The sequence below is a fragment of the Botrytis byssoidea genome (assembly GCF_014898295.1).
Source record: "Botrytis byssoidea strain MUCL 94 chromosome Unknown BBYS_036, whole genome shotgun sequence".
Lineage (NCBI taxonomy): Eukaryota > Fungi > Ascomycota > Leotiomycetes > Helotiales > Sclerotiniaceae > Botrytis > Botrytis byssoidea.
The window spans coordinates 84,232-110,557 of NW_024065877.1; the positions used below are offsets into that span (position 1 = coordinate 84,232).

The 26,326-nt window shown below is 43.7% G+C and overlaps 8 protein-coding genes across 8 annotated transcripts; 4 read left to right on the forward strand and 4 right to left on the reverse strand.

Annotated features, from left to right (window-relative positions):
- Positions 1–366: 366 nt before the first annotated feature.
- EAE97_011342 (uncharacterized protein) lies at positions 367–1,682 on the forward strand (the record flags this gene model as incomplete). The annotated part of the gene is made up of 2 exons (XM_038881857.1): positions 367–629; positions 698–1,682. The coding sequence occupies 2 exons, from the start codon at positions 367–369 to the stop codon at positions 1,680–1,682; spliced, it is 1,248 nt and encodes a 415-aa protein (XP_038727266.1).
- Positions 1,683–2,921: 1,239 nt separating this feature from the next.
- EAE97_011343 (uncharacterized protein) lies at positions 2,922–4,991 on the forward strand (the record flags this gene model as incomplete). The annotated part of the gene is made up of 5 exons (XM_038881858.1): positions 2,922–3,106; positions 3,162–3,293; positions 3,344–3,453; positions 3,516–4,141; positions 4,200–4,991. 5 exons carry the CDS (start codon positions 2,922–2,924, stop codon positions 4,989–4,991), a joined length of 1,845 nt encoding a protein of 614 aa, XP_038727267.1.
- A 657-nt stretch (positions 4,992–5,648) lies between these two features.
- EAE97_011344 (uncharacterized protein) lies at positions 5,649–6,629 on the forward strand (the record flags this gene model as incomplete). The annotated part of the gene is made up of 2 exons (XM_038881859.1): positions 5,649–5,779; positions 5,912–6,629. The coding sequence occupies 2 exons, from the start codon at positions 5,649–5,651 to the stop codon at positions 6,627–6,629; spliced, it is 849 nt and encodes a 282-aa protein (XP_038727268.1).
- Positions 6,630–6,935: 306 nt separating this feature from the next.
- On the reverse strand, positions 6,936–9,590 carry EAE97_011345 (uncharacterized protein; the record flags this gene model as incomplete). The annotated part of the gene is made up of 3 exons (XM_038881860.1): positions 6,936–7,077; positions 7,190–9,366; positions 9,462–9,590. 3 exons carry the CDS (start codon positions 9,588–9,590, stop codon positions 6,936–6,938), a joined length of 2,448 nt encoding a protein of 815 aa, XP_038727269.1.
- A 519-nt stretch (positions 9,591–10,109) lies between these two features.
- EAE97_011346 (uncharacterized protein) lies at positions 10,110–10,794 on the forward strand (the record flags this gene model as incomplete). The annotated part of the gene is made up of 3 exons (XM_038881861.1): positions 10,110–10,147; positions 10,208–10,372; positions 10,677–10,794. The coding sequence occupies 3 exons, from the start codon at positions 10,110–10,112 to the stop codon at positions 10,792–10,794; spliced, it is 321 nt and encodes a 106-aa protein (XP_038727270.1).
- A 3,288-nt stretch (positions 10,795–14,082) lies between these two features.
- Positions 14,083–15,877, reverse strand: EAE97_011347 (uncharacterized protein; the record flags this gene model as incomplete). The annotated part of the gene is made up of 4 exons (XM_038881862.1): positions 14,083–14,580; positions 14,665–14,838; positions 14,897–14,950; positions 15,014–15,877. The coding sequence occupies 4 exons, from the start codon at positions 15,875–15,877 to the stop codon at positions 14,083–14,085; spliced, it is 1,590 nt and encodes a 529-aa protein (XP_038727271.1).
- A 2,984-nt stretch (positions 15,878–18,861) lies between these two features.
- Positions 18,862–19,287, reverse strand: EAE97_011348 (uncharacterized protein; the record flags this gene model as incomplete). Its single annotated transcript, XM_038881863.1, has 1 exon — positions 18,862–19,287. The coding sequence occupies one exon, from the start codon at positions 19,285–19,287 to the stop codon at positions 18,862–18,864; it is 426 nt and encodes a 141-aa protein (XP_038727272.1).
- A 4,457-nt stretch (positions 19,288–23,744) lies between these two features.
- EAE97_011349 (uncharacterized protein) lies at positions 23,745–24,812 on the reverse strand (the record flags this gene model as incomplete). The annotated part of the gene is made up of 1 exon (XM_038881864.1): positions 23,745–24,812. One exon carries the CDS (start codon positions 24,810–24,812, stop codon positions 23,745–23,747), a length of 1,068 nt encoding a protein of 355 aa, XP_038727273.1.
- Between the last annotated feature and the right edge of the window lie 1,514 nt (positions 24,813–26,326).

The following is a 26,326-nucleotide window of genomic DNA, read 5'->3' on the forward strand; positions in this document are numbered from 1 at the left end:
AAACTTGGTGAGTTTTCTGTGTGGTGTCAAACTCTGAGAGCTATCATCCCCTCCTCACAAGACTGGATAACTTGTTTCGGACAAGCTTATGAATTTATTGTGCCTACCCACATCAACGAGCACCATGCAGGCGAAGAAAAATGAGGCATGAGAGCAAGCTATACGTACTACGGATGCGGTATGACGAAGATGTCATTAACCGCTGCGAAGGGCTATGTATCTTGACATCAATGCTCCGGTGAATGTGAATGTTGGCATGTTTTTCTCCAATATTTAACGCGTCTCCCTATACCTCGTAGCGGTTTATGAAGATTGCTTTCTCATTGTATTTCGCAAGGTAGCGCCGCAGCACAGCAACTCCTCAGAATGGGTATTCTCACCAGTAATACACAGCCCCAAATAACAAATTCGACAGTTCGACTATTAAATAGAGCAACCAGCGGAAGTTACGCTCATTCTGTGCATAGTGTCAGCGACATGGGCGACAGCATCGATAAAAAACGGTGTTGCCTACCTATCTACTATCGATCGGTTAATGATCTTTCAATTCCAATGAAAGAAGTATGGCCTTGGAAGCGTAGATATTGGGTATTACTTTATCTATCAGCTCTTGGTGGTATCGCAGCGTTGTCAGTACTGTCATGATCTTGTTTGTGTCTGTAACTACTGTAATTCTTCGAACTAACCAGAACCTTAGGCTATGGCTTATACTATTTATGACCCTCCCCCGTTACCATCTGCCTCATACACCATCGAGCGGAATAAATTATGTGGTTGAGCAGTGGAAAGATCCCAGCAATTCATCTTCTCTCCTTGCACCTTGGAGACCAGATTTCACAAAGAATATTGTACCGCTGTCATGTCATTCGCACAATGACTACTGGAGATCCGTTCCTCTTTTCGAAGCTGTCGCTGCAGGCTGTACAGGAGTAGAAGCAGACATATGGCTAAACAAGAAATCTGGCAGCGATGGCTTGTTAGTTGGCCATTCTTTGAAATCGCTCAGAGATGACCGCACGCTCCAGAATTTATACGTCAAGCCCCTCCTTAAAATCCTTGAGAATCAAAACATCAATTCCACGGAGTCAGACGAAAGTTTCAGCAATCTCAACGGCGTATTCCAGTCGAATCCCAATGCCACCTTGACTTTAGTTTTGGATTTCAAGTCCGATGGGCCCGAACTATGGCCTTTAGTGAACCAGGAACTTGAAGCTCTTCGTTCCAACGGTTGGCTCACCAATTGGAGTAACTCGACTGATAAAATTAACTGGCGCCCAATAATTGTCGTCGCTACAGGAAATGCCCCATTTGATCTATTGATCTCGAACACTACCTATCGCGATGTATTTTATGATGCCCCCCTCAAAGATATCGCAAATCCTAAATATAATCAATCGAATTCGTATTATGCAAGCGTTTCCATGAGTACTTTGGGGAAAATATGGCTTTGGAAATTCAGCTCGTCGCAACTGAACCAAATTAAGACTCAAGTGGCTATGGCAAACGCAAAGGGCCTCAAAGCTAGGTACTGGGACACTCCAGCTCTGCCAGTGATTTTCAGGGAATATATCTGGGGAATTTTGGTGGAAAATGGAGTTGGAATGCTAAATGTTGATGTGTTTCCATCTTCGCTGTTCTATCTCCTAGTCACTAGATTTGGCCAAAATAGAGTTGCATGGTAGATTTCTTGCAGATTTGAGCACAAAACAATCTTGCAAAGTGCCTTCCTTGACTGGACTTGAGGTCTTCAGGGCCTATGTTTTGGGTCGCTGGATATCCCACCTCGAGATATGCCGATACGAGCGTGGAAAAGTATGCTTTTAACAACAAGCATGTTTTGTTGTTGCCTTAAGAAATTTGATCCATTTTTGGAGCCAAATGCAAGACATTCTGCAAGACGTAGAGGACGATGACGCGTCTCCGCAAGGACGGAACGAGGTTAAGCTTAAGCCAGCCAAGATTCCTAAGCATTATAACGTCGATCCTGAATTGAATGATGAAGATTTGATTCAAGATTCAAGTGATAGATTTAAATAGAAAAACCAAAGAGTACTATAAGTTTTACTTGATCTGCGACTTTTTTTGTTCTGTTTTCTGTTGTATGCGCGTGTAGGAATAGAAATTGAGTTGTATGCGAGAGGATGGTCACGAGTCTAATAAGCTAAGGTTAAGCGTGTGTGGCGATCTCTCCACAGTATTTCTCTATTGTGCTAAGGATCTTGTTCCTCGAGAACAATAACTTCAACCATAATCTTCAATCAGTCTCTTGGACTCTTTGTCATTGTCTTAGATGGCCGATTATTGGACTGCTCTATTTCAAAGAATCTTACACTTTTCTCACATCAACCCGAGGTAGAGGTAGAATCTCAGCGAGTCATGAAGGAAGTGGTCGGAAAAGGCAGATTTCAGAAGTAGACACAAGCGGCATTCCAATAATAGAGATGTTCATATTGAGTTTAAGCATCACTTCTCCCTGTTGTCAGATTGAGTAAATGGTTTACTTGATTCTCATGGTGTCTATGAAGTCATCACCAGTTACAGATGCAAGTGTAGATCATCCATCGCACTCCAACACCCCAACAGGTTACCCCGCATTGTTATGAGACCTGCAGTAGTTCTGCCGCTCTTGATATATATCGGTACATACCAGCCCGAAATTCGATTTAGCAAAAGATATTTTCCGGAAGCTTACATGCGAGAGAAAGTTTCTGATCCGTAATAATTGGAATAATACATAGCTGTCATTTTGGTATTCATATAAGAATGGCGATGGGAGACAAGTATATGGGGGATTACAATCCTACTACAAAATAAGTAGGTATCAGATACCTTGACCGTCTCCTGCTGGTCGTGTAAATATAGCCCTGATATCTTTACTCTGGTCAATCAAAATACTCTTGATTGAACGTTAATTTGTGATCATGCTGCTTTCTCATTTCCTTCTGTTGTTTTCGGCAACAATAACATCATGTTCGCCGGTAGAAATCAACAAATCGCAGTTCGGTGAACGCCAAAGTAGCAATACCTCATCTCCAATAGTTGACCTCGGATACAATGTATATCAGGGATATTACAACGCAACATCACAACTCAATATTTTCAAAGGGTATGTATCGCACCAATTCACTTCTTCCTAGAAGTAAGAAACTCACAGAATTCAGAATTCGATATGCAGCACCTCCAACAGGAGTACTGCGTTGGCAAAAACCACAATCTCCAGCAGTAAACAGAACTTCGACCATAAAGGCAACTGCCTACCCTCCTCACTGTCCCCAGAGTCCCAACGGTCCTTTGTAAGCATCAGTCAAGTGTTCCTGATATCTCAAAATACTAACATTCCAAGGGCCGCAAGTTACAATTTTACCAGATCAGGTCTTGGGAATGAAGATTGTCTATTTCTAAGCGTGTGGTCCTCGCCAAATGCGACAAATCTTCCGGTGATGGTTTGGATTCGTAAGTCTCTGATTCGATGCCCATCACTTCCACTTCCAACAATGCAAGCTGATTCTCTCCAGATGGCGGAGGCTACGGCACCGGCTCCGGTAACAATGATTTTTCGGAATTAGCCAACACCAACTCCAACGGCTTTATTCTAGTAGCGATCCAGTACAGGCTTGGAGCCTTTGGATTTCTTTCATCGTCAGAGCTTGTCAGCTCAGGCGGTATCCCAAACGCCGCTCTTTATGATATGAATTTCTCACTTCAATGGGTTCAAACTTACATTTCCAAATTCGGAGGAGATCCAACCCGTGTTACTGTTGCTGGAGAATCAGCAGGGGGCGGGGCGGTAATGTTACAAAGCATGGCTTTTGGTGGAAGTTTAGGGACGAGTTTGTTCAATAATGGAATTGTTGCAAGTCCGTATTTGCCAATGCAGTATGATTATGACGGATTGTTACCAGAGGAGAGTTATGGAAAGTTCGTGGAGGCTGTGGGCTGTGGAAAGGGTAATGGGAGTGCTTTTGATTGTTTAATCAGTGCGGATACGATTGCGTTGCAGAATGCAAGTGCATATATCTCTGCAAGCGTGAATTACGGACAATGGGCTTTCTTACCAGTAACAGATGGCGAATTCATAGTCAAGAGGCCATCGCAGCAATTATTAGCTGGCGAGGTTAATGGTGTGAGAATGTTATCCGGCGTGAGTACCCCTTTCAACTTTACCTTCGAAAATAGGACGCGCAGCTAAACTTCCCCAGAACAATGCTAATGAAGGCCCTGTATTCGTCCCACAACACATCAACACAACCGCTGCTTTCAACACTTACACACAATCCCTCTTTCCTCTAATATCTAACTCAACTTACGATCGCCTCCTCAAAACCTACTCCATCCCACCAACGATCCCAGGTCCTCTCTTCGCATCAGCAGGTGATCATGGTCCCACGGCTCTCAACCAATCCGTCTACGCGATCGGTCAACAGCAAAGAGCCAACAATCTCTATGCGGAAACTACCTTTGTCTGTCCCTCTTACTGGTTAGCTTCCGCATATCCCCAAGCCTGGAAATACGAGTTCAGTGTCCCCCCATCGCAGCACGGAGGAGATTTGAATGCATATTATGCTGTAAACCGTGAATACATCGGCTTCGGAACACTATCTCCTGGCTTCCGTATCGCTGTGGAAAAGATATGGGGGAGATTTATCATTTATAACGATCCAACACTACCTAGCGATGTCATTACCTCTATCACAACTCTTGGGAATGGCACACAGATCGGAGATAATATCTCCGCAGCAGGGGCTGGTTTATGGCCACAATGGCAAACTGATGGCTACGGTGCATATCAGATGTTGAAATTGAATATGACTGGAGGACAACCGAAAGAGGTTGCATGGACAACGGCAGATGGATTGAGTTTGAATGTAGCAGAAAATATAGGGTCGGGATTGGAAGCTGATTTAGCAATCGTGAATGCTTACGATTGGGAAGGGGGAAGGGGAGCAAGATGTGATTTCTGGGCGAATATCGGAAGTGAAGTACCAGAATAGAGCAGAGACGATGAAAATAAGAATATCGGTTTGAAAATGGATGCAAAAATGTTCGAAACGAACACTCGAGTCTTATTCATGTGCATAAATGCAAACATGTTCCTTCTACTATCACCTTGATGGACTCACTTAAGAGCTGATAGTATATATATGCGTATTTACCAAGACGAAAATTAAAAGAAATGATTACAATGTCTAAAGATGAAGCTCTTCATATATCTCATGAACGAACGATCCAAACTTCTAGTATCTACTATGAGGACACAATTGAAGCTAGATTATTGATCTACCACAAAGAAAGTTTGAGACCGAACGAGAATAGTAAAATCAATACCAAAGCCCAAGTCAACCTCCTCCTCAAACGAATACGAAAATATGAAGCTATTCCAGAATTGCTTATCTAATCACGTTACAAATAATCCCTGTCATTGCGAATTATAGATAAGATAGCGTCATCGATTCCTATCCACCAAAAGATATATGTCGGACATCACCCCACTATCCCTCTAACTCATTAAAACAATTACAAATAAATTCATATATAAACTTTCCCATTGTACTTTTTCTTCTATATTTTCGGACAGTCTCTTTCTCTCCTCTTTCATAATCTCGATCGTTAAACTCGAATTCCGCCGTAAAAGAAAAAAGCAAGCAAAGATGGTTAATTCAGTAGATGATCAAACGGCTGCCCCGTCAATTGAAGTCAAGAACCTGACATATAAATTCCCGGATTCGACTCTGGGTCTTACGGATATTACGCTGAGTTTGCCGCCTAGTTCGAGGACTTTGTATGTTGGTTTCTTTTCCTGCTCTGCTCTGCCTTTTGACAGATGGAGGTTCCTTCACTCTCAATCTCTCCGCACAATTCTCACAATTTACCCTCCATCTTTGTGAATCACAGCTAATCTCCTCCCTCTCAGACTCATCGGCGCAAACGGTGCCGGCAAAACCACACTCCTCCGTCTCCTCTCCGGCAAACGACTCGCTCCCACCTCTACAATTTCCATCTCCGGTCTCGATCCTTTCAAAGACTCCCTTGTCGGTGTAACCTATCTTGGTCTCGAATGGGTTCTCAATCCCATCGTACGAACCGACATTGGTGTGCGTGAGCTCCTCACTTCCGTGGGCGGAAACCATTATCCCGAGCGAAGAGACGAGCTTGTGCAGGTTCTAGATATTGATTTGGAATGGCGCATGCATCAAGTATCTGATGGAGAAAGAAGAAGAGTACAACTTGCTATGGGACTTATTAGACCGTGGAGAATCTTGCTACTAGATGAGATTACGGTGGATTTGGATCTCTTGAGCCGAAAGAGATTTTTGGATTTCCTGAGAGAGGAGACGGAGAAGAGAAAATGTACGATCGTGTATGCGACGCATATTTTGGATAATTTGGCGGGATGGCCGACGGATTTGGTGCATATGAGTCTTGGACGAGTGAAGGAGTGGGGCAATATAGAGAGGTTTGAGAAGGAAATGAGTGGAGATAGTAGTGGAAATTCGAGATTGGGAGAATTGGTTCTTAAGTGGTTGGGAGAGGATTTGAAGGAGAGAGGACCCAGGAAGAACGCTGGCAGTTCGGGAACTAGTTATTTGGAGGCAGGTGTCGGTGGGTATGGAAGTGAGAAGAAGGTTTAGCTGAGGGGATTGATGGGGAGCAAGGATAGGGAAAAGGTTAGATGGATTTCAGGGAGAATAATGTGGTAAAGCGCTTTAACGCGTATATACACATGGGACAACACGGCGCAGCACTCAACTTCAACTAGAGAGCAGGTCGAAGGGGTGTTTCATTTTTCATACTTTTAATTTCCATTTTATCTATTTTATTTAGAGTGCCTTAACGCCTTTAACTTTGTATGTATTTATGTATGGGCAGATAGGTTTGGCGTTCAACAAAAGCATCACAGGAGGCGTACTTTAACATACGATACCCCTTAGAATTATTCAACATAGAGAATAAATCCTCAAAGAACTATCTTCACTTGCAATTGCAAGTTCCATGCTTGTAGTGTTGTTCTCTGATGTTTCTTTTGAGGATGGTTTCCATGCTAATTGGGTGATGGCTTTAGAGGGGTAGTAGTTATTGCTATGATATCGAGTTAGTATATCTAAATAAGAGGAATGGAGAAATAAAGTGAAACTTTGAGGGAAGATCAAGATGAAAATTAGAATTATTAGGGAAGAAAAATAACACATACCTAATCTGCAACTCCAATTCATGAACAGTAATCTCATCTCCAATCTCCACCCGATAAATCTTGAATCTCCCAACTTCAGTACCAACAGCCAAATACACGGTACTTTCCCCTACCACCTCATCGCGGAAATCGATTGCGGTAACGGGCGCTTCGGATGCAATGGTCGCTTTACATGCGAATTTGCCTTCTGCGTCGCGGCCCCAGATCTTGACGCTTTTATCGCGTCCTGCAGTTGCGAAGACGGGGGATGCGGTACTAGAAGAAGATGACGAAGTAGGCGCCCACGCCGCATCAAGAATCATCCTCGTGTGGCCCTTTGGGTTACTTTCGGCTAAAGTATAGGTATTTGGATCCGCGTCATCGCGTTTGAAAATCGCCCACTGACGATCGCGTCCGACGGAGAGGAGATACTTGTCGTCTGTTGAGAAGCGCAGACGGGCAACGGTGAGGGAGTGCGCGGTGAGAGAAGGCTTGAGTTCGTGCCATTCTTTTGTTTCAAAGAGGCGGATGACGGCGTGGTCAATGGAGCTGGCTTTGCAGGCGGTCGCGATGATCGTGCCATCGTGAGAGGCGGCCAGCGCGGAGATTTCGTAGCCGTGGCCGTAGAGTTTTTCCGTTTCGGGCCAGAGCGTGTGGCGGGAGAGATGGTCTTCGAGGGGTGGGGAGGAGAGGTCGAGTGTCGATTTGTGCACGATGGATGCGGGGTCTATGGCGTCGCGGTCGTCGGGTTGTGAGATGGGTTGGGCATCATCGGGGGTGGCTTCGATGGCTTTGTTGGAGAGGCCGAGGACGGGCATGTTGGCTGCGTCGGGCATGTCGGTTGGGTTTTCGTTGTCAATGCCGCAGAGTTTGTGGAGGAGCGTGGCGACGGCTCGGGGTTCGTTGAATACACGGAGCAGTTTCTCGTCGGCGCCGGAGACAAATTGAGAGGCGCCGAGAGAATCGATACAATTCAAATCATAGCCGTGAATCTGTGGTCTCGCCATCTCATGCCAACTGGTAATCGCATCTCTCTTCCACTGGGCGTGTAAGCGAGTAATTTGATCCGTGCTAGTCGAGAGCAGATAGCTTCCATCTTTCGACCATGCGATTCCCATGACGGGTTTCACATGGCCTGTGATGGCAGTATTTTGGGCCCAGTGATCGGAAGATGTATGGTGGTTCCAAAGACGCCAACTTCCCGTTCGGCCGAGCGAAACGACGGTGCTGCCGGTGGGAGACCAGAGACCGGTCCAGAAACCGCCGGTGCTACCGGTGGCGGTGGTAGAACCCTTTTCCGCACTGATCTCGCCAAGTCGTGCGATGGTTACCCAGACGCCGGTGTGGGTGTCGGGTTCCCAGATAGCGAGAGAATTATCTGCTGATGCGGAGAGGAGTTGGGGCTTCTGGTTGGAGGTCAATGATGGAGAAAGCCAGCGTGTACTGTAGATCCAATCTTCGTGTCCGAGCAGTAAAGCTTCGAATGTAGCTGAGAAATCTAGTTCTTGAGCTTGGAAACGATGAGCCTTGTTGGATAGAGATTTTCCAGGCATGAATGCACCGAATGTTGGATCGGCTGCTGTGGCTGCGGCTGGCAATTCTTTGCCTTGATGAATTCTCCAAAGTCGAATATATTTATCCTGACTAGCTGATGAGAGGAGTAAATCGCTCGTTGGACTATCGATCTCTTTGGTGAATTCCAACGACCTGATCCATCCTTCATGTCCAGATAATGTAGCTTTGTATTTGAATTCCGATCCTGCCTGCGCATCAAGCACATGAAGTTGAATAATATCCTTAGTACCCGCAACTGCAAGAACCAAAGAATCTGAAGCTCCAGTCAAAGGACTCAAAGCCAATGCCAAAGGGAACAATCGGGGAGTAATCGTGATAGACTGCTGCAAACTTGCAACATTGCTGTCATCCAGTTTCCATACATTGACAATAGCATCTGCTGATCCGGTAGCAAAGATTTTAGGTCCTTCCGTCACAGCTATACAATTGATTGTGCTCTGATGATCGGTAATAGTTTGAACACAAGTATAAGTCTTTGAGACTTCATCCTGTTTCCAGATGCGGACCGTCTTATCCACAGATCCACTGAGTATTAGACCATGTGATTTCGGGATAAATTTCACCACATTAACAGTATCCGTATGGCCACTCAGGAGTTCGAAAACGCCTCTGGAAGTTTCATTCTGGACATCATCAGTACTTTCTCTCGATAGGCATTATAGGACCAGTCATAAATCTCCATGATCCGAGTCTTTATCAAAGACCTGTCAAAACTTACTCCGGGATACCATAATGCGATATTCCTATCTGTTCCATAGGCCAAAAGTCCAGACTCGTCCCAATCGGCAGCAGAAGGATGTCTGTTGGCACCTGCCGCAAGATATTCTGGAGTAATTTTATCCATCATATTCATATTGTTTCATCAAAGCATTCACGAAAGAAAATAAGTTTTATCGCAAAATCGTTTGGATCATATCCAGGTTCAACGCCAATATCATATAAAGTCGTGAATTCGTGGTGGGTTCAATATTGCTGTCTGGGAGATCTTTTGTTGATGTCGTGAAAATTGTTTCACCCATTTTTACAGGAATTTTTGGTTGGAGTCACATCACCACAATGAATTTTAGAAATTGGTTAGAAATTTAATTTTCATTAAAACTCTTAGATATTGATATCAAAAGAAGTGTGAGATTTAGGATGAGTTTTGCGAATCCCGTAAAACAGAATATTCAATCTTTCTATAATTCTTTTCATCATCAACTCGGTTTTCCACCAAGAATAAACGTTGTTGTCTGAAGATACAAGTCCGAAATAAGCGAGGCTGTGAAGCGTCGCATTTCTGCCGCTGCCAAAATTTCCCCGACGTAAACTACCCCTTCAATATCAAACCCTCCGAGAATTCAGAAGGCAACAACATAACTTCAGAATGGCGACGGACACCCTCTCTATCGTGGTAGAATTTACGTACGTTTCACTGCTCAGCCGCAAAAATCCCTAAAACAAACCCAACTAACCCTCCAACAGTGGCGGTCTCGAAATGTTATTTTCCGACCAACGATCCCACAAACTCTCAATCCCCAAAACAGATTCCAAGGGCGATCCCGTTACAGTCGGTTGGTTGGTAAATTATCTGTGCGACGAAATCATGCAAGATAGTAGAAAGGACATGTTTGTTCTGGACGATCACGTGTGAGTCGCGAATCTATTATTTCAAATTTCCTCAATGTCTTGAAAGACATGGAAAGGGAGGGACGCTAGCGTGTTGCCATGGGTTGGTTTCGATGAAAGTATTTTTGGATTCCCTTGGGCTTGGGTGTCGATACTATGTTATGCTATGCCCCTAATGTTCATCTGAATTTCCATTATATGCACCTTCTGTTCGCTTTCTTTTGAGCTTTCACCGTTTCAAAACTATCCCCGGCACCAAGCCTCTTCCCCGTATGCACCAGAACATACTAAAATACCATACTAACCACACATTTCGTGTCCCTAGACGTCCCGGTATCCTAGTCCTCATAAACGACGCAGACTGGGAATTAGAGGGTGAAGCTTCCTACGCATTGCAATCCAATGATAACATATTATTCGTGTCGACGCTCCACGGGGGCTGAATCTGATGGATACCGGGTTGTGGGGTCGCGGTGAAGTTGCAGCTGATTTTATTTACAAGCTACATACAATATATCATTTTTTTTAAATGGTCTGCGAGATTTATTGGATACGGAAAGGTCCCCCTTATTTCACTAAGGCAAGATACTCGAGTCAGGAATTTTCTTTATCCTGGTTATATGATAGGATATGATTATGAGGAGCGACCGATGTATCATATATCAGCCAGCTGATGATCCGAGAATCCGATGGCAAGAGATTTCGCCTTGTCTCGGCTCAGCAAAGTTTGATCATCGGGCCGTCATACGATTACACATTGTACATTCCAAATACATTCCAAAATGATTCTAATCCAAATGTTACCTTCCATTCCCTTGCACGTGATGTACCCGTGTTCTGATCTGCGTCATGGGTTAAGGTTATCGCGCAATTGACAAACAAGCCTCACACACCCAGCCCCTTTCTCTTGACGATCCCAACTCCAACATGAAGTTTTCAATATTCAGCCCAGAGATATAAATATATTTGAATCTGCTATAACATGTATAGGATGCGTTTGTAGTAGAGACAGGACTTGACATGATGTTAAAATTACCTATTTATTATCCCTAAACTAAAAACCGGCTGTTCACAGGCTCTTCCCGTCCGTCCGTAGAGATGGGACCATACATAGTGTGCAGTGTGTACCCAAAAACTAGTTTCTCGAGCATCCTCCAGTCTGTGCCACACATGTACCGTCCCATCCGTGCCGCGCCATAAGCCAAGCCGTCAAGATCGTAAAATCCATGACATAGACGATGAATCGCATTGCGAATCGAGAAAGCCCATGTCCTGTTGTACACAGACGCAGACAGGAAACGGGAAATCGAGCCAGAAATCGACAAAACCCCACACCGGGTCTGAATGGCCATAAAACATCAGCACTTATGCCCAAAACGACCGATTATTTCCTAAATTAGACGAGTCTAGGGAAAAAGGCCTGGTTCAGAATTTCTCCCTTGCGCATACCAATCGTTGCCATTTGCATGCCAAACAAATCCAGACCTGCACACTAGTTCCAATTCAGATCTCGGAAGAATCGAAAGCAAAGTCAAAGACAGGTGCAAAAGGGGGGAACGCGGGAGATCTAGATTCCATCCCGCTGCTAGCTGCCAGTTTACTGACTACTACTAGTTGCCGGGTTTGCTAAATTTGTTAGACATGCTGGGATTGTTTCCCGCGTTTTCGTTTGCAACGAGATGAGATCATAAGATCTGTGCGAGATGCGGATGGAGATGAAAGAGGGAATGCAGACCCGTAACAAGCTCAACAACCTGGTCTCCACACTTTCCCTAAAGGAGCGTGGAGGTTTCTGCAGGTATCGTTGAGTGATTTGAAGGATTGTCAAAGTGGCTCGAGTGGATCAAACACTCGAAGGCTCAGCAATGGATTTATTAATCATTTCCCCATTCAGCCCAGTCCGGTGATAGGAAATAGGAGATAAGCTTATTTGAAAAGGGTTTAGTGTGATGCGACGCTTGTTCAATTTACATACGGTACCTAGTATACGGCATATACGGAACGTTACTTCAAACGAAGAAAGACATGGAAGAATATTAATTCTGCGTTTGAATCGCGCGTGGGGATATGAAGAAATTGGCTTGAGTCAGTCGTACGATACTTGTTTAATGCATGCCAGATTGACCACGATTCGTTTGTCAAAGTGACGATTCCATATCGCGATTCCCAGCATCGGTATGTGGTGTATGCAACAGAATGTAACCTGGAGTGAAGCGGTGAATGCTCGAGTATGCATGCAGAACCGCATCAATCGTACATACCCTACCTGTTCCCCCGGGTACGTGCTATGGACTATGTACTATGTACCATGTATGTATGTGTGTATGTGTGTAGATATGTATGTATGTGTGTGTGTATGTGTGTATGTATGTAGAAGCAGTGCAACATCAGAGATTTTGTCAGTGCAGAGTAGAGCTTGCTGAGCTTGCTTGCTTGCTTGCAGATAGGTACTCGGTGTGAAGATCAATGCGAAAGCGAGGCGAATACCGTGGTTGAAGACACTGTACCTACATACCGTGTAGAACAATTCATCCATTCTTTCACGTGCTGTTTGCGCTGTAATCTGTACACATACATACGTTCATTTTAGAGATTTCTCTCTGCAGTTTTACGGTGTGTTAGTTCACATCGAGATGTTAGTTTAGGAGGAAAAAATCGGAAGCAGGCAGTTCCTTACCAAGTTCTTCTCCCTCGCGTCGGGTTTCAATAATCGGTAGTGCTTTCAAACGAGATGATTCGAGGCGAAGCTGGGAGGCTGGCCGTTTAAGGTAAGGGATGAATGAGATGTCAATTCTTGCAGCCTCATGGCATTCGATCAGTGGTCACTACGTGTAATTTTGGGGGGGGGGGGGGGGGCGGGGGGGGGTCTGGAGAAGATTCAATAGCGATATACTCGTGCCTTTAGTTTTGCTAACCATAACTTGAGTTCTAATCCCTCAATAAGTGTAGAACTTAAGACTACTCCACAGCAGTATTTAGAATAGCGCATTGTTATCACCACAGTATCATGGAAATATTGAACAACTTGAAATGATCAAGCTGAATTGATAAGAATATGGTCATATTATTCGTTAATAAATCTAATTCCTTCGACTATCTGACTATCAACTGTTTTGACATTCATACTCGATATTTTACTTCTCCTTTCCCACTTTCTCTCCACTTGTTCCCCTCTCATCGATTCCTCAACCTATCCATACAAAATATACTCCAACCCTTTACCCCATCCTTATTCCCATTCCGTCCTCATACATCTACTAATATCTCCCCATTCCACTATTGCCCGCCCAAAATACAAAGATCCCTGCCCTTCCTAAGAAATACATGATATCCGCAGTTTGTAAGATTTTTGTATTGACTGTACCACCCGGAAAAAATGAAAAGTGAAGAATGAAAAAAAAGTGAAATGATTGTGATAATGAAAGATATAAAAATTATGGAAAATGTCCTGTTAAACTACTTCTGATACAGAAGTGATGGGTAGGTACTCGGTCTGGTGCCGTAAAAATACAACGCTTTTTTGTAGATGGTCGTGTGCGTGGTCGTTTGATAATGATGAGAATGATAGTCGTGTTGATGAAGATAGTTTTCTACCATTCGTCCATTTGTCGTCTTTTCGTTTGTCTGCTCGTTCGTAACTTGCATTTTTCGTAACTTTGTACGTTTGTTATATGTGCTCTCCCTTCTCTCACCAATCACCAGCTTCCTTGCCTTGAACTGGTGGCAGAAGTTTAGTACAGCCTCTCTCCAAAAGCCAATCCGCCTCTTGAGCTGCCACCACGATGATCCTTATAATCTCCAGAAATTTCATCTGAGAAACTTGAGCAGGTAGATGCTGTTCCCTCGCTGGAGACAGAACCATAACTACTGTGTACACTCATGCTTCCACTCGTATGACTCCTCAGACTCGCATCGGAATCGTACATCGTTACATCACTACTGAATGGTGAGGTTGCGTCCACGCCCATGAGTCCATGACAACTTCGCATGTTAGACGAAATATAACGACTAGCATTTGTACCAGTACTTGCATGGCCGCTCTTGGATAATCGACTTCGGGGACTGATGTTTCTATCTTTGCCTCGTCCTTTGATGCCCTTATTACTGTTTTTGTAAAGAGTGAAGAAGTAAGACCAGAATTCCTTGTTAGCCTCCAAGTCGATTTCGCCGCTTTCAAGTTTCAACATGAGATTTTCAATTGTTTGCTGGTGAAAGTTGTTGTGGTGAGACTGAGCAAGGAAATGTTAGAGCTTATTCCATGAGTGAAATTATGAAAGGAAGAGTAAAGAAAAAAAGTTAAGGAGTTAGCGTACTTTGAGGTTGCCCAGTTGTGTAAAACGTTTCTCGCATCCGTCGAGCTTGCATGTAAATGGTTTTTCGCCCGTGTGAACAATTCTATGAGCACTCAGATTGCTTGGTTGTCCGAAACGCTTGCCACATATCTCGCAAGGAAAGCGTCGTTCGCCACTGTGACGATTCATATGCGTCTGAGGACATTCTTGATCAGCATGAGATTTGACAGATGTCAGGCAAGAGAACTCTTACCTTGAGGTTTCCTTGTTGAGAAAATTGTCGGCCGCAAGATTTCCAGCTACATGTCTAAGCACATACTATTAGTTTCGTGGACATATTAAATGGCATTCATAGATTTTGACTACTTACATATGGCTTTGCACCGGTATGCTTTCGAAGATGGATTTGCAAGTGTGTCTTCTGTGGGAAACTTGATGGACAATTCTCGAAAGTGCATCGATACTTCTTCTCTTTTCTCTTAGAGTGTCCTGGTTCGCTCGGACCCTTACCAGATGTAAGCATTTGCTTTTCTTCTTTCTCATATCCATAAAATCTTCGATACATTGAATCCTGTCGAGGGAGGGTGTGGGGTGCACCTACCACAGGTGTAATCTGAGGGATAGGTGGTAATTGCGTTTGCAATGTTTGTGTTTTGGTTTGAATGACCTTCATAAGTCGGTCAATTGCTGTGCTCCCAATGTGTGCCTCATCAGAGCCAGTCAAAGGAAGAGGATTTATGTCTTTGCTAGGTGGTGGGGTTGATTGAGTTTTCGGTGGTGATTTTTGACCTGCAGGTGTTGCCCATGAAGGTTCAGGCTTGATTTGAGGACTTTGATTTTGGTGCGTACTTCCCACAAATCCTTGTCGGCTGCTTCCGTTGAAAGGTGCCTGTTTTGGAGTAGGAGCATAAGATTGCATCATGCCGGGAAGAGGTCGTGGCTGAATATAATTGGCTCCGTAAGTTGGGATGATAGTGGTCAAGCTACCATCGTTGTAAGATGTGAAGCCATACGAGTTCTGTGGAATCTGCTGATGGCTATTGGGCATGTTGAAAGTGCTGCCACCGTAAGAGCTTATTGGCATGATGGGAGCAGCAACGGTTGCTCTCCCTAAACCTGCTGAAGTTGTTGCTTGGGGATTCATAGACTGGACCATGCCGGCGGTATCCATATAGCAAAATGGGATGTGAGAATCCTCACTCCAGCGCCAGGCGTTGCCTGATGTGTGTGACATAATCGCCAGTTTTTCGAGTTGTCTTGCTGGATGCAAGACTTAATGTTGCTGATAGTGTAAAGATTGATCTCAAGTTGACACAAATCTTAGTGATAGACGTGATTATAGAACAGGTATGAATTGAAGATGATCAAAGAGGTTGAAGTTATTGAGAAAGTGTATGTATTGAAGAAGGAAATATGTTCAGTATTTGTATATGCGTCACACCTTGGAAATGAATGCGTTTTGAGAGATCTGGACAAGTCTTTTGCGGCCTTTAAAGCAATGGAAGGAGATTGATTCATATAGACTTGTTCCCCACTACTGGTGAAAGTGCCGGTAGGCAAGGTTGTACAGAGCGATTCCAACTATTCCAATCAAGTGCCTTGACCGGGGAGGCAGAGATAGTGAAACAAAAACAGACAAGGCTGGCAATTCACTAGTATGCTTTACTGCTGAAATCATTCCCATACAAACGATATCCTAAAAGGGTGATTGATAGATTTGCTACTGGCAGGGATCTATGAGATAACCTGACCAAGGCTGCAATTTCGAAGACATTGTAGCTAGAGTGATGGCCAATCGGAAACTAACATGGTCGTGATCCAGAAGGACGCTAACATCATGCCAGCACGTCAGAATTCGAGGCAGCATTGGCTACCTTGTGAACCTACAGTGTGTGGCGCTGAGGCTTTTGATGAAAGGGATATGCTACCATCTTTCGAAAGAGGTCAAAGTCCTCATGGGTCATGGATCTTGCGAGGCACCAAGCAAGATCTACCATGAGCCATGATAAAAGGAGATATAAGCGCTGGGATTAAACCCATAGTGGAGGCGGGAAGGATAAGGTCTAGAGATCTCATGGGGGAGTGGTGAATTTGACCTTGCTTGAAGTGGCTTGAAGCGAAATCTGTCGGCGACATTTTGAGGTATGGATTATGTCGAACGCCATTATTATAATAACTAGTTATAAGTTAATTCTTAGCATCAGCCTAGAGCCCGATCGGCTGATATTATCGGATCGGTATGCATAGAATAACATGTTCCCCGGTCAGGTAAAATCTTTTCCAGCGCACTACGCGGCCTTAACAATGAAAGGAATGTTTGTATATGTATCAAATTGTGATAGAAAGTTGTGATAAATTGGCGGGGCTCGGAAAGCTCGCCGCGGAGTACTTTTAGATCCATGCATATGTGATGAGTTATTTGGGCCTAGTGGAGCAAACATCAGCAAACGTTCGAGGCTTCGAGTCAATTGCTGGTTTCAGGAAATTACTGAGAAGAAGAGGGGCATTATATTCAAGTCTGAACAGCCCTATGTGGTTGAACAAACTGCACACAACATGCGCCCACCTGGACGGTAAACTATTTTCGCTGGGTTAGAGTAAAGAGTCGTGATGTGCCATGGGAGGAGAATCAAGAGCCAATACGAGACGCAATACTAAGCCGGGGGGAGCGGACGGCTTGATCCCGTGGAAATGGTACTGTACGGATATGGCCGTGTCAGACTGACTTGTGTCCCGGATAATTGCATTTGATCACCCTTGTCGAGGGCTGAAGCCTTGGAAAATTTCACCAATGGTTGGCTCTGTACCCTGACAACCACGCATGGCACTGATTTTGAACCAAAATAGTGACAAAATAAGTGCGACTTTAGGTAGACCAGCATTTCGATTTTAGGGGCATTGCAAATTGGAGAAGATTGAGCATCGAGATGCGGATTGCTGATTGCCACAGCTTGTGGCGAGAGAAAAGATTATCTGGATCATAACGCGTAAATTTGTAAAACTTCCAAACTCAAAACCCAAAATCTGAGATGTTGTGGCATGTAGCTAGTTGCATGTGTGTGCCACACATCTCAGTCAGTCGTGACTGTGTGCATTGACCTCCATCATAGATTTGGGGGATGATAGATTCGTGAGACGCCAACCATGCAAACTTCGTATGAGATTAGTTGTGGGGAATGCTAGACGGATCTCACCAGAATTCTCCACGGCTGGGGCTCGAAATCTATGCCATCACAAATCTACTGCAAGTGACGTTCTCACGATGTCACCCATCCAATTGACCCATGAAATGCTTACTCTTCACCCCCTTGCTTTACTGGAGACCCGACACTTTGGTTGGTGGTAGATCCTCGTGGATTCAACTCAATAAGTCCAGTCTTGCGAGAATAATGGGTCGGCATCTCCAAACTTTTTCGTCAAAATGGATGTTGGGAAGTCGTAAGTATCCATGGATGCCGATGCGTAAGTGGAGCGCATATGTTCTCGTCTTTGATAAGATAACGTGAAGTCGCGAACCGGTTGAGTAAGGTTATGAAGAAATGAGATCAAATTGCATGGCAATACATTAAGTGGGTTGGATCTACAAGTGGATGTTGGGCCCAGGTGCATTTCGGCATCACCTGCTCGAGACTCGTTCACTTGATGAATTCTGCATTCGAGCATTCTACTGTATATCTTGTATATCCTGTATATCGAATGTGGTTGTCGCATATATTTCCTTGTTTATGACCCTGTCGTGCCGGTGGGTATTTTCCCTAGTCAAGTCTCACAAACGGCTGGCTGCATATTCCCTTTGTAATTGCACGAGGATCGTTTCATTCGTTTGTAGAGAGATCGAGATTCGAGATAGTGGTATGAGTATCTAGCAAGATGATTAGTTGGATGATTTCAATTGATTGATGAGGTCAATATTGCGGGAGGAAAGGAAGGCAGGAAGGTATTTGATACTACCTACCAGAGCAGAGACAGACAGACAGACAAGACACCTTTTAGTATAAGGAAGCCAAAATGTCTCCAAAATCGATTGAATTAATTATAGAACTGCGGTAGCTACCCGCAGGATGATGGAATCATTTACCCCGCCGACGAGTGTATGACGAGAGGCAGAAGGAGAAGGAGAAGGAGAAGACGGAGGAGAGACTGACAGGAATTGGGTCATTTTGATAGGTAGCTAGGCAATAGGTAGTAAGGTAGTGAGGTTGTGAGGTCGTAAGGTAGTCATCTCTTGTCAAAGTACCGTGCGATCATACTACCTACCGTACTCCCAGCTAAAGTAAGAAATTGTCTGTGCGACTGGTAAGTAGGTAGGTAGGTAGGTAGGTAGGTAGGTATCGATGACCAGCGCCAGCGAACATTTCTATTTCCATTTCTATTTTCATTCTTAACAACAACATCAACATCAACGTCAACAACAACAACAACATCAACATCATCATCACCATCATCATCATCATCATCATCATCATCATCATCATCATCATCATCATCATCATCATCATCATCATCACCATCATTATCACCAACATCAATAACATCACAATCAATACCGACGGCAATAGCAACAGCAACAACAACAACAACAGCATTAACAGCTCGAGATTTAATCAAACCCCAACGCATCCATTCATTTTTTTTCTTCATCATTTTCTCTCTCTCTTATCAAACCACAATCATCATTAAATATGAAGAACATCACCAATTCAACTCCATATGGAGAATAAATCTATATTAAGAGTCGTGGTCCAAGTATGCATTCATAAAAGCGATCAATTCATCATAGAACTATTCCTACCTACGTAAGATGTCTGATCGGTTCAAATCGCTTTCGATCTTCCTCCCTCTACACTCTCTCCGTCCTAGTTTTGGATATACCCAGCTACTTTACGCGGGACCCTAGTAAGAAACACTTGGTTGACTATCTCCTCCCTTCTTTTAGAATTAGAGGCAGTCTAGTCCCGAACTTCCCAAGGGTCTCATCCGATAAACTTATACCTTTTGCACAGACTCCCGAGTTCTCCATTTGGTGCCGAATCGAAACAGTAGATATCTTGGTCACACATTACCTCTGCGACCTACCATGTAAGTCTCACCTCAACCTGAAGGCCCCCCTGCTCTTGGAGGCTTTCGCACAGACGTCCATCATTATAATCGTTTCCCATATCGAATTGAATCCTCTCGTCGACCTACCAAGGTCTGTGCGGAGGCAGATTGAAACCTTACAGGGTCCCAACCATCTGATTACGAACCATGCAAATACCGCTGTCAACACAATCAATCATATCTCACATGCTCATACTGTTGTTACCGGCTGCTCTTCCCGCAATGCACGATCTTGCAGTCATTATATTCGCAGGCAATGCAATTCACAATTGACCTCACTGTACGTTACGGCAATGTTACTCGGAGCCTCTATCACGGGATATTGATGGGTACGAAGATCGCACTACAAGCCACTTTCGACCACATAAAAAGCAACCAGACAATGCGGGTCAAACGCGAGTTTACGAGGCAGTACAGCTTTTGCCCAATTTCGGCTTAGTCTTTTCTTCATTTGATGCTCCATAGGCTTGTCTTAACCTTTAAGGGCCTATTTCAATTGTATTTGGGTCATCAGAGAGTGCAATCTCCAACAAGATTTTCATGGATTTGAGAGATTACACAGGGATTAGTTACTGAGCGCTAGGCCGCTCCCAGACCCGATTCACCCTTGAAAGTCTATTTTCGCTTCTATTCTCATGACCTTACTGCGTACTGATGCATGCGGTTTAAGTGACAAGTCTTATGCATGCATTGGTTCAAGTAAGATTCCAAAATTCTCGAAATATGCACGTTTGGATGTTTTTCTTTTGCTTAACTCGCAAACTTCAACCGTTTAGGTTCGTCTTTCAATTTCTACAAGAGATTCCTGGCTAGAACACGATCGATCACAACTGCCATTGCGTCATATTGAAGATTACTGATCTCGTGTGTATTGCGAACATCACATCTATTTTGATTCGCTACCGCTTAGATTCTCGAGTGTCTTAAGAAGATTAGCAAAGTATGAATCTGCTAAAATTAATGCTCTGAGCCACGGAGGGTTTGCGTTCCCAGAGACCTTGATTTTTTCCTACTCGCGCTATCCGTTGAGGGCGCGGCAGATAAAACGTCCATGGCCGTATCAACCATACTACTCTTGCTCATGCTTAGGGCTTTGACTCAGGACTCATATATGAGTGTTTGAGACCACCCCACGAATTTGATCCCATCGGGGAGACTTGAAGATGGGGGTAATTTGGAATTGGCCCAGTACCTGATTCCCTGTCATTAAAAAACCGTTTCATAAAAGTAAAATGAAGCATCTCATCATATCATCTATATACCGTTGTTGTTAATATCAATATGTTTCAATCAATTCTCATTTACCAACGTTGAAGTGATTAAACTTCAAGAAGATATTCAATCTTGATGGGTAATAACCAATTATTCTTCCATGATGGTTAGTACTCAAGTCTGATCACGCAGAGTAGACAGGGTAAAGAGTCTTCATCGTACCACTTTCATGCAGCATCTGAGGATTTAGTAACTCTACTGTGAGACGGGTCCACTTTAGCTACAAATCAGTTGCACTGAATCTTTCTTGAACAGGAAATAAAACATAAAACCATTCGTATAATTGGTTCACCGGCCGAATATCATGAACGTTTCCATGTATACACAAGGCAAGAAATGCCCCTCGCCCTCGGACTTGGATTGAACCCCAGAAATGAGAAGGGGAAGAGCCGAAACTTCAATATATTGTGGCTGTCAAAGCGCGGTGCGCGACCGCTGTCATTTATCGAGTTTCATCGTTTAGCTCGGATGAAGGTTTAGCGATACTTTGGATTGCTGGATAACTACCTTTCAATCCACTCCGCTTTTGTGAGTGGGGCGGAATTTCCCACTTCGTGTTTGCCGGTATAGCCTGTTGCCCCTCTCTTCTTCCTTGACAATTTTTCCTTTTCAGCACATACCTCACTCCACAACATCCCATCATAACACCCCTTCTAGCCGTGAGCCTTCTCATTCGTATCCATTCATTTAATAAGATAGCATTTCTTTCATGGTAAGATATCTTTCGGCTATGGGAATCACCTCTTAGACTTTTTTTAATAAAAAAACAAGAGCAGGGACTTGCATTAACTCTCCCTCCTGCATGATCTGGTTCGCAGATCAACTAGGCCAACTGCCGTAAGACAAATTAATGGACTAGCACACCACGTTGTATGCAGTGAACTCCTCTAATCTCGCCATCCTTGTTACTTTACTGCTGAATGTTTACATCCGTCTTTAGTCAAGCTAATCAATCTTACTACAAAAATGCTAGCTCATTGACATTCGCGAGTATAACCAAATGTGTCACTGGAAAAACGGCCATCTCAATATAGATCAGACAGCGTCATGGAGTTTATGTTGAATGAGAAGTCATCTGATAACAGAAACAAAGAATAGAAGGTTAGAGAGATCACTGTATGATTAGGTCCTTGGGAGATCTCGTTTCTCAGAGTTCCCGTTTACAATTTCGAAGTGAGAATACAGAAACGTTCATTTGAAACTTGAATTTCAAGTTCGTATACTATTGTTTTACACGTCCAAGCGTTCTATGGTTCAGCGGTGTTTTACTTTTCATGACTTCCACTGCATACAGCTTCTCCATTAGGTTATGATATCTGCCAATCGCATTTACCCTCTTAGGAGGTACACATCTTCATGCACGTTAGTTTCTTGACCTCTTCTTGGTGGCGTCAGATGTTACGAATCTTGCATCGTTTAGCAATGCCAGCTGAGAGAGCTTGGTGAATATTTTGTGGCGGAATTCAATAGTTGCTCGATACTGCAGTGCAGCTTGTACTGCAGGGCGTTCTTTGCATATCGAGAATAAGTATGGGATATCTGCAATCTATACCACTTGGATGGAATTCTATCTTTCTTATGGAGGCATCTCCGTGTCGCCTCGGTAAATAGGCAGGGTTTGAAAATCTCGGGATTTACTGGGTTTGCAGGATTCAATCAACTTCATGGGACTGCTCTAGTTCCTGCATATACATACACGTGATTTACAAACTTCTTAATGATATATCCGAGAAAACTTGAGGATATAATTAGATGCAGGTGTAGATGTGCATACGAGCCTCGTCGCCAACATGAAGATTTAGGTCAGAGAAACTTTCTTTTGTTTATACGTCTACTGCAAACCCCATTTTTGATACTGCAATCTTCGAGCCGCGATTTCCCCACGCTTGGGTATTGAATCCTTTGCTTTGTCTATGTACTGCTGTTGCTATTCTCATCTCTTTAGAGTGTTTAGATGTAAAAAGATGGATTTTTCAATAATTTCTTTTGAGAAAGATTGAATGGGAAATTTCGAGGATGGAGAGGGAGCCTCCGTGTTGAGTTGAGTTCTTGTCTTGATTTTCAATGTTCATACGCTAGTGCAAATGGGGAGAAAGGAACAGATCGTGACGCAATGAAATTTTTATGAGGGATATGAAAGATCTTAGCTATCCAGTACATATGTCACTCGGTCAATTTTTGCGGTACATACATGTTGTATATGATCTTAGCACAGGTAGGTAGCCGAGTTGCTGGCTTAGTGTAAGATATTTTTGGTGGAGGGAACCAAGAGGTAGTGGAAGATTGGGGGCGGAGAGATGGAAAGTTGAGAGATCTTTTACATTTAGGCAGTCTACTCCGTTGACATAAGTTATGTGAGCACCGTGGGAGATAGCTATCTGTTGCCCTGGGCCGGATAGCGTTTGGTCAGGTGATTGACATTTCATTTTTACTTTGCTAGTGCATTGGCGATATGTTATAATTTTAACACTGAGACTTTCTATCACATGTGTAATCAAGACTATTCTATTCCTCAAATCCTGTTCTGGTTTTTATATTTTCATGTAATGTTTATTTTTATTCTTGTTTTGGTTTTTATGGGAATACTTTCATAAAGAAGAATCCCAACTCCAAAGTAGGAAAAGACTGGAGGGTTTTGTGTTTCATTGGACTAGCAAACTAAATTCCAAGCCTACTGATGACATTTGAGAGATCTTAGCGCCAGCGCCTTCTTATCTCGTTACCGAGAATCACTTTTGAAACTTCTTCATCAAATTCTTTACTCTCTCGCTAATCTTCCTAGTGATTTTGGCCGGGGCTGGGGCTGCCGGGGGAAGACTGGGGGGTTGGGGGTTCTGTGAAGGTGCTTGTGAAGGAGCTGGTGTGGTGGTTGACTTACCTTTATGACTGGTGCCTTGTACTCTCTCGAGTTCAGTCAAAGCTTTCTCCTCGCCTAGTTCGAAGACCAAGGCGCCAAAGGATGGTATGAATTCGTTCCAAACATGTATCTTCTGTACCTGTTTCCCGTTCAAGCTCTCCGCGTGATCGGCGCACAATCTGCCGATGGGTCTTCCATTTACGGTCCCCATTAACATTTTGAACTCATCACTCGATGGGTTGTCAAAAGTTCGCTTCACCATCACTCCACTATCAAGTTGGTCTTTCGAGACACCTTGCGAGAGGAGAACATCTCTCATAGTGGCAAGCGTTCCTAAGTTACCAATTGGCGCACGGATGATGTACTTCAAATCTGTAAGTTTTGACACGACTTTGTCTCGGGAAGCTTCGCCTGTCACATTCGCAGTGACCGCATCGCGCCAAGCTTGGTAGATGAGCTCACTATTGTAGAGACGTGGTGTGTCTAGTCCTGAAATGTCAAGATCAGTCTTCGTATCTGACATTTGCACAATGACTGTACCCACCTTCGCAGATACCCACACGTTGCAGACACAATTGAATTGTGGCCAGACTGCATCAAAACCCCTGTTGGTGTATTCTTTCGAATGGAAGTTGAAGTCGGACCAGTGGTAGCCTTCGAAGTCGATAGGATGCTTTGGGTCGGTGAGAATGTTGTGCATGGCGCCGAAACAGAGTCTTTCGATACTGTCTTTCCCATGTCCTCCACCGGGGTTGAAATAGCGGATGTTCCAATCAGGACATGGAGTGTCTTGACGAAGAATGGTGTGAATGGCGTCCTCGATGGCGCGGATCACTTTGATTCCGCGATCGCGGTATTCTGCTGGTGTCAGAATTTCCCCCAGGCCTTTATCTCGGTTGACTTCACTGAGTCGCTCGGGTCGATTCATTATGTTGTCCATGGTTAGGAAAATTGGGATGACTTACTTTGACTTGAGACTAGAGTGGCTACACTAAACTTGATTGGTTTAGCTTATTGGGGAACTCGTTAGAATGTTTGATTTACTTTGTCGCGAATCTAAGTGGATGGGGAAATAAAGAGAGATCGACAAGGGGTCCTATATGTGGCGTTTTATAGCCACGTGTCCGCTTTTGTTTGAGAACTATTGGACTGTTATTGGATTGTTGTTTGGATGTTGTACCGGTGCTCGATAATATAAAGAAATTATTGGACAACGTTTATTATTACACGGCACTAGAGACCTTCTGGAAAATATGGAGAAATTGTGACTATTGGTGTGTACTATTGTATCGGTGTTGTTTTGTGTCCCTTTGTTGCAGTCCTCAAACTAGCGGTAAATGGAGGAGGTGATTCATGAGATATAGTGCGCACACTAGCAGCTGTCAAGCAATAGATAGCGTCGATTCGCAGACCAAAACCACCATTGTGAAACAGATGTACAGATCGGAGGACCCTGAATCGAAGGGTCTCTGATACGATCTTCAAAAGGGTCTTTTGGTGTCTCGGAGTCCCCCCCCCCAAAATTTCAATAGGGTTTGTAAGTCAGAGAGCGAATAGCTTCACTTTTCTCGTATACATCACACTCCGTGTTTTCCGCTCCACCTCCACCCTCTCATTCCGTGTTTCTGGAATTTCCAATTGGGAATCTTCATTCTTGGTCTAAGTGGTGGAGTGTAACACACGTATTAAATTTTTAGGGCGATCTGATAATGAATATCACTATTTGGAATGTTTGAAATGTTTGAAATGTTTGAACTACTAGGTCGTCAGTCGTCGTGAATGATTTACATACGTACATGCATGGATTGATGGAATGATCAGATCTGGTAAATCGTTAAAGGTACCCTGTCGGTATCTGGGGAGAAAGGGGAAGTTGGCGCGGATCTCATTATTTACTCTCTTTTTTTTCTTGGTCTCTGAGGTTTTTGATACGCTGAAGTTTTTTTGTATGTTCTCAGTGTGTGATTTCAATTCCTCGCTGAGTTTTATTCTTTTCTTCTTTCTTTTCTTTCCTTCTTTCTTTGTGTTTTGTGTGTTCTCATTTTTCAATACGATATTGATACATCATTCCTTCTCTCTCTCCCTCCCTTCCCATTCCTTCCCATTCCATTCCTCCCACTTCCCACCCCTTGAATCTCCCTCCCTCCTCCGCTCTCTCCATTTCCTTATTCCCTCCCCCTCACCAAACAACATTCCTCCAGACTTCGTAATCCAATCTAACCCCCCATAGATTCTTTTATAATGAAATACTCCACGACCATCTCAAACATCTTTGTGTGATGAAATTACCATTATGATTTAATTGTATAATACACCCTTATATATAAGTTGTATAAGAATCATATTTGTAAACTTTATAAGTATATATAGATTATACATATACATATATATATACGTACATACATACTTACAGATACCATAATAAAAAGAATAGATCGAATTTGTATTCATATG